This window comes from Thunnus maccoyii, chromosome 6 (assembly GCF_910596095.1).
Source record: "Thunnus maccoyii chromosome 6, fThuMac1.1, whole genome shotgun sequence".
NCBI lineage: Eukaryota > Metazoa > Chordata > Actinopteri > Scombriformes > Scombridae > Thunnus > Thunnus maccoyii.
In genome coordinates this window covers 25,233,075-25,239,348 of record NC_056538.1, presented here as the reverse complement: position 1 = coordinate 25,239,348, position 6,274 = coordinate 25,233,075, and the positions used below count along the sequence as shown (strand labels likewise).

Genomic DNA, 6,274 nt, shown 5'->3' with positions numbered 1-6,274 from the left:
CTGAGGGGACAGCTGCCGGCCAAACTGCCTTCACCAGGCTGACTGACATTAGAAATTTACTAAACCAAAATAGTTTGCATGTGAGCTCCACAGAAAGAAATCGACAGTGTTTGTATTTATTAATTCATTGATATGGTTAATAAGTTCAAAACACACTATAAAACAAAAAAACAGGGGGATATTTGTGTGATTTAAACAGCTGCCTGCTCAGATTATGCTTCACTAAATGTGACAGAAAGAGACTCGGAGCATTAAAAAACGTGGGGGGTCTCTGTGAGACTGTCTTGAATTCAGTGTAAATTGATATATTTAATAAAATGTAAGTGCATCTGTTCCATCAGTAAACACTTTCTATGTGAATTGGCCACAGCCTCTCTCTTCCACCATTCAATGGCTGCTGGAGAGAGGAGACTGTCATGTCCTCACACAGACAGCTTCTCTGATGACTTGCCCATTTACAGAGCCACACTGATGTGCTAATAGTATTCCTATTTTTATTTTTTAAAAAGGACTAAGCTCTATGCATAAGGACAACAAGGACATTCACTGGAGAGACAAAAAAAGGCTTCCCATTGGAATTAGTGGATGATTTGATGTTTCTTTATATTCAGTTGTCATTAATTTTATATTGGCTAATATTGATGAATTTAAAATATGCTTATCTGTTTAAATCAGCATTCTTAGTTTGATTTGACACCATTTAACCACATACCCAACAAAGTCACATTTAGCATCAAAATCACAATGCCTGCACATATTTCAAATAATGTTGTTTTTCTTTTTTTTTTTTCTTCATCAGTAGTTATTCATTGTCCACATATTAGAAATTTAAAAATCAGTGTTGAGACATGCACACAATTTACACACTTGCTGCTAAATTAATTTCATACAAAATTACAACATTTGCACAAATAAATGAATATTTCTTTTTGTATTTCAATACATATTCATGCTCATATTTGTTCAGGTGCAACGCTTGTGGAACTGTTATTGGTTTTATTTCACATATATGAGAAAGGATCTGTCAATAACATGATTCATTTCCACAGTCTTTTGTTCACATTTTAGTCCCTGTTGTCATATTACAATTACTTACAGTGGCAACCTTAATTATGATGAAAAATGACCTCAACTGTTGACCTATGATCGGTAGACATTTTAGTAATGGTGGTAAAAGTATCAGCATGTACAGCATGCTATAGATAGTATACACATGAATATGAGATACAGAAATGGACAACTTATTCACAAGACATATAGTCATCAAACACAGATATGAAACTTCACATCAGTGCAGTAACACGAGGCATATTGTAGTTTATTGAGATTCTCTGAGTCTTCAATTATACTGTATTCTGAGATCAGTTTTAGTTTAAGCTGCATTTATATATTCAGTGCAATCCTGGACATGATTCAAATAACTTATCAAGTTTTGCACCAACAAAAATTTAAAATTGATTACAACTTGACTGAAGATTAAGATGAAAGATTTCTTTTTAGGAACAGTATTATGTTCTGCTTCAGTTCTGTGGTTTTCAGTCCATATATAATCGGGTCCAAAAAAGGGGGAAATATTAAAACTGACACACCAAGCGTCTTTCTAATGTTTGGAGCCACAGTCTCAAATCGGTGAGAAATAAGTGTAAATATAGTATTGATTTGTAAGATTAAGAAAACTACTAAATGAGTGCCACATGTCTGAATGGCTTTTCTTCGAGCATCAGGCTGATTAGTCATAACACATGTACGCAAGATCTGTGCATATGTGTATATTATTATTGACAGTGGGACGCCTTGTATCAAGACTATAGTTGCTATTCCATAGAAGTTGTTCACCCTGTTGTCCTCACAGGTCAGTTTCATTAATGATGGATTGTTACAATACAAATCCACTATATTTGTTCTGCAAATTTTAAACCGTACATTCAGCATAACCAATGTAAAAATCAGTGATAAATTTATGACCCATATTAAAACAATAATTTTAATTAAATTATTTGGATTCATTATAGTATTATACCTCAAAGGATAACATATAGCAATATATCTATCATATGCCATGGCACTCAGGATCAACAAATTTCCTGAACCATAAACATGAATCAAAAAAGCCTGAGTAATACATGCAGGATGGGAAATCAATCTGTTCTGTGTCACAATGCTGAACATGAGATGAGGAAAAAAAGCTGTAGCACCCACCATGTCACTAATGGGCAAGTTGAACAGCAGGATAAACATGGGCTTATGTAGCTTTTTACTCACAGCAATAGTTATTAATACCAACAGGTTGCAAAAGACAATAGTTAGATAGGTAACTGTTCCAAATACAAATGTGGGGTAAATATGTGCAGTAGATATGCCCAATGTTTCCATTGTTAATAACTTACTGGAAGATGCATTTGTAGGCATAATTACCATCTTTTATTATGTTGTTGTTGCTTCTTCTGTTGAAAAAAAAACAGTTTCTTCAAAAAGTCTTGCCAGCTGAAGAAGGATCTTTACCTGAAAGAAATGCCCTTATTAACAAGCCAATTTAAATTACAACCTATGCATTGATTCAAGTGTCTTTTTTACCTGTTGCAGTATGTTATTCTGTCCTGCCTGCACTGCGTAAGCAGTATGAAAGTGACTCTGTCTTTTATTGCCATTTACCTCACAGGGAAAGACAACTCATGGGATTAGAAAGTGCAATACATTGCCAGGTGCAGAGAAGATTTTGTGACAACACTGACATAGTGGGTGAAACTCAGTTATCTGGCTGCAAAATATTACATAACATAATGAAAATTTCAAATAGGTTACTTCTCTCAGCATCATCATTTATTTACTGATGATTTTAACTAACTGTCCCCTGGTTTTATATATGTGTAAAATATACAGATGGGCGACAAATTAAAGGAAAAACTGGTACAGGCCTGAATGCTTGAACCCTACAGTGAAGGGATCTGTTATGCTTTGGGGGGCATTTTGCTGGCATGGTTTGGGTCCACTTATCCCATTGGAGGGAAGGGTCACTGCAAATCAGTACAATGTTGTTCTTCATCTCCTTTATCCTATAATGAAACATTTCTATCCTGATGAAAGTGGTCTCTTCCAGGATGACAATGCCCCAATCCATAGGGCACGAGGGATCACTGAATGGTTTGATGAGTATGAAAATGATGTGAATCATATGCTATGGCCTTCACAGTCACCAGATCTCAACCCAACTGAACACCTATGGGAGATTTTGGACTGACGTGTTAGACAGCGTTCTCCACCACCATCATCAACACATCAAATGAGGGAATATCTTTTTGAAGAATGGTGTTCATCCCTCCAGAAGAGCTCCAGAGACTTGTAGAAGCAATGCCAAGGCTACGGAGTTTTGTTTTCTTTTGGGGGAGAGCAAGTTTCTAGTCCTTTGTCCCTTTTTGTTTGGTTTGGTTGAAATGTGTTAAGTGCTTGTCTACTGTACAGTTTGGTTTAAGGTGTCCATTATGTTACTGGAGTTTTTCCCATTAGGTTTTGGCAACAAGCTCTAGCAGGGAGTTTGTTTAAGCTTGACCTCTTAAAGTGGCAGTGAAAGTGGGTAGAGCTATATGCTCGGGATTATATATGTGGCTTTCTTTGGGTAACTGCATAGTAGGTGCTTTCTGGATCCATTGGTTTATAGTGAATAAATACCCCCCATCAATAGCTGCCTGAAGACTAGGGTTGAGCTTATGAAGTTGTATTTGTGAGCCTAGAGTTAAGAAGCTTCAGTTTATTTGTGTGGACAACCTTTTGGTTTTGTAGATACACATTAGGATTCAGCACTTTAGTTTCATGTTTTGTATCAGGTTTTTTAATGGTAAGGGTTAGTTATCCCCCTGTTTATACGTGTCATGTAGTCAGGGATTGGGCTTTGACATTGACACTCACCTGATGCATTGTCTTTAGTGTTGTAGAGTCAGGGAGTAGGCCTTGGTACACACTTGTTATATGTACAGTATTACCCACATGGTTTTTGATCTGTCCTTTACCTCTGTTTATACCAACTATAATCTTGTCTCCTCATTCGTCTTAAAGATGCTTCCTCCAATACCAAGGTTGCAGATGTCTGTGGCTGGACAAGATGGTGAAACTCGTGGTATAGGTGGTCTTTCTGTGTCAGAGATTGGTGGCAGGTGTACTTTGTCTATGGTATTGTGTATGTTTCAACTGTCTGGATAAAACCAGTTAATACAGTTTTAATTGTATTTTGCATAATGGAAATCCAATTTTAAGAGAGTGACACATATTAGGGGCTAAAAATCTGACCATTCTTTTTTTAAAATAAATAAATATACAAATAAATTAAACATTTATTTATTTAATGTCTCATAATTTGTGATTTATTTATTTATGGTGACAATTAAGCATTAAATTGAATACTTATGCTCTGAATGCTTGGTTTCCAACATTTTTTCTACTTTCAGCCCGATTCGACCTCGTCTCATGACGGATTCCTTTATTTGGTCGTCTGGTCCACACATAGTGCACAAGTTCACTGCTCCACTGCGCTGCCATTATGGCATTTTTCCATAGTTTTGGGGGTAGTTACACCGTGCATGACTACATTACAGAGCACTGCAAAGTCAAATATGTTATTTAGCTGTTGAAAGTGTGCTGGTTGTCTGCACCTCTTCATCAAACATCATCACTGTGGCTTTTTCTGATTTTATAATTCCTCTCTGCATTATTTCAAAGTGATCCGCTGAACAAATGGCTCCAAATATGTCCATATGTTGCTGTTTCAACTGGTTTTAGGTGCCACTAATGAAGCTCCACTAATTCAGTGAGGAACACATGTCACTTCCTGTACAGTAAAACAGGAAATGTTGGGTCTGCATTGGCGGTAACTTAATATGGCTCTGATACATGCTGCCCCTCAGCAGCTTCAGGAAAGGTGGCCAATCAGACTTGAGGGGTTGTGCCATGGTCTCATCGTCACTGCCGACGGGCATCTCTTCTGCCTCAAGTGCCTTGAACGGGACCATGTAGAGAGCAGCATGATGTGATCACTGCCCTGTGTGCACTGACGAGGACTCAACGCTGGTGACAGTGGGACCATTTTTGGCTGTGTGACATCTCGCTACACTGCAACAAGAGTGACCCGGAGCTTGAGATAGATCTCCAGATCTAGGATGAGTCCCCTGCTTCGTCGAGATAGATTCTCTGTCCGAGAAGATCCAGTACCTATTACTGAAACAGGCTGTCTCAATTGTTCCCACTCACGACAGACAGAAGGGGTTTCATTCTGTGTACTTCCTGGTTCCCAAGAAGATAGGAAGTTTCAGACCCATTTTGGATCTCCACATCTTGAACCAGTGTACTGCCCGAACGACGTTCTGCATGCTAACCGTCAGGAGATTGCTGGAACTGGTCAACCAGGCAACTGGTTCACCACCATTGACCTGAAAAGTGCATATTTTCATGTTGAGGTTGTGCTGAAACACAGGAAGTTCCTGCATTTTGCCTTTCAAGGGATAGCCCAGAAGTACAGCAGGCTGCAGTTTGGCTACTCCCTGGCTCCCTGCACATTCAGCAAGTGTGTGGATGTGGCACTGCAGCTGCTGCACAACCAGGGCATGGGGGTCTTCTTTAACTTAGACAACCTCACTGTCATGGCCAAGTCCAGAGAATGGATGGAGTATCTGGGAGCATGTGATAGTCATGCTCAACTCAGTAAGTCTACGGGCCATTGTGGTGGAATCCAGACGGACAACCTGCAGCAAGCAGTTCTCAGACTGCGGCAGGGAGCAGCAGTGACAGCTTTGACTGTCATGCAGGTGCTGGGACACATGGCGTTGGACCATCTAGGGGAGCTCCTGCACATGCACCATCTACAACACACTTGGATCCCTAGATCTGAGCGCAGGCCGGCAAACCAGCATCATCCTCCATAAGTGCAGGATGACTTGTGTTACTGGGGGTCCCCAAAGTATCTGTCGACGGAGACACCTCTGGGTCGTGTGACTTCCTATGTAGTGGTGTTCACAGATGCGTCCCTGACAGGGTGGGGGGCGGGGGGGGACAGCCTGGGGAGAGTGATAGATGTTGTGTGGCCTTCTGGGGAAAACCGACACATCAACCTCCTCAAATTTCAGGCAGTGCTCTTGGCTCTCCAACACTTCCTGACTCTGGTTCAGGGGAGACATGTGTTGGTGAAAACAGACAACTGCACCACGGTTGCCTACATCAACAGGCAGGGCTCAGTCCGATCAACAACCCTCTTGAAGATGGTGGAGAACCTGTTGTTATGAGCCTAAAA

The 6,274-nt window shown here is 39.9% G+C and overlaps 1 protein-coding gene across 1 annotated transcript; it reads right to left on the bottom strand.

Moving 5' to 3' along the window:
• Nucleotides 1-1,476: 1,476 nt before the first annotated feature.
• LOC121899476 (olfactory receptor 52B2-like) lies at nt 1,477-2,409 on the bottom strand. Its single transcript, XM_042415331.1, has one exon. It carries the CDS (start codon nt 2,407-2,409, stop codon nt 1,477-1,479), a length of 933 nt encoding a protein of 310 aa, XP_042271265.1.
• Between the last annotated feature and the right edge of the window lie 3,865 nt (nt 2,410-6,274).

Excerpts from the sequence above, each read along its gene's own strand:
- LOC121899476 (XM_042415331.1), bottom strand. The coding sequence starts at position 2,409 with ATGCCTACAAATGCATCTTCCAGTAAGTTATTAACAATGGAAACATTG.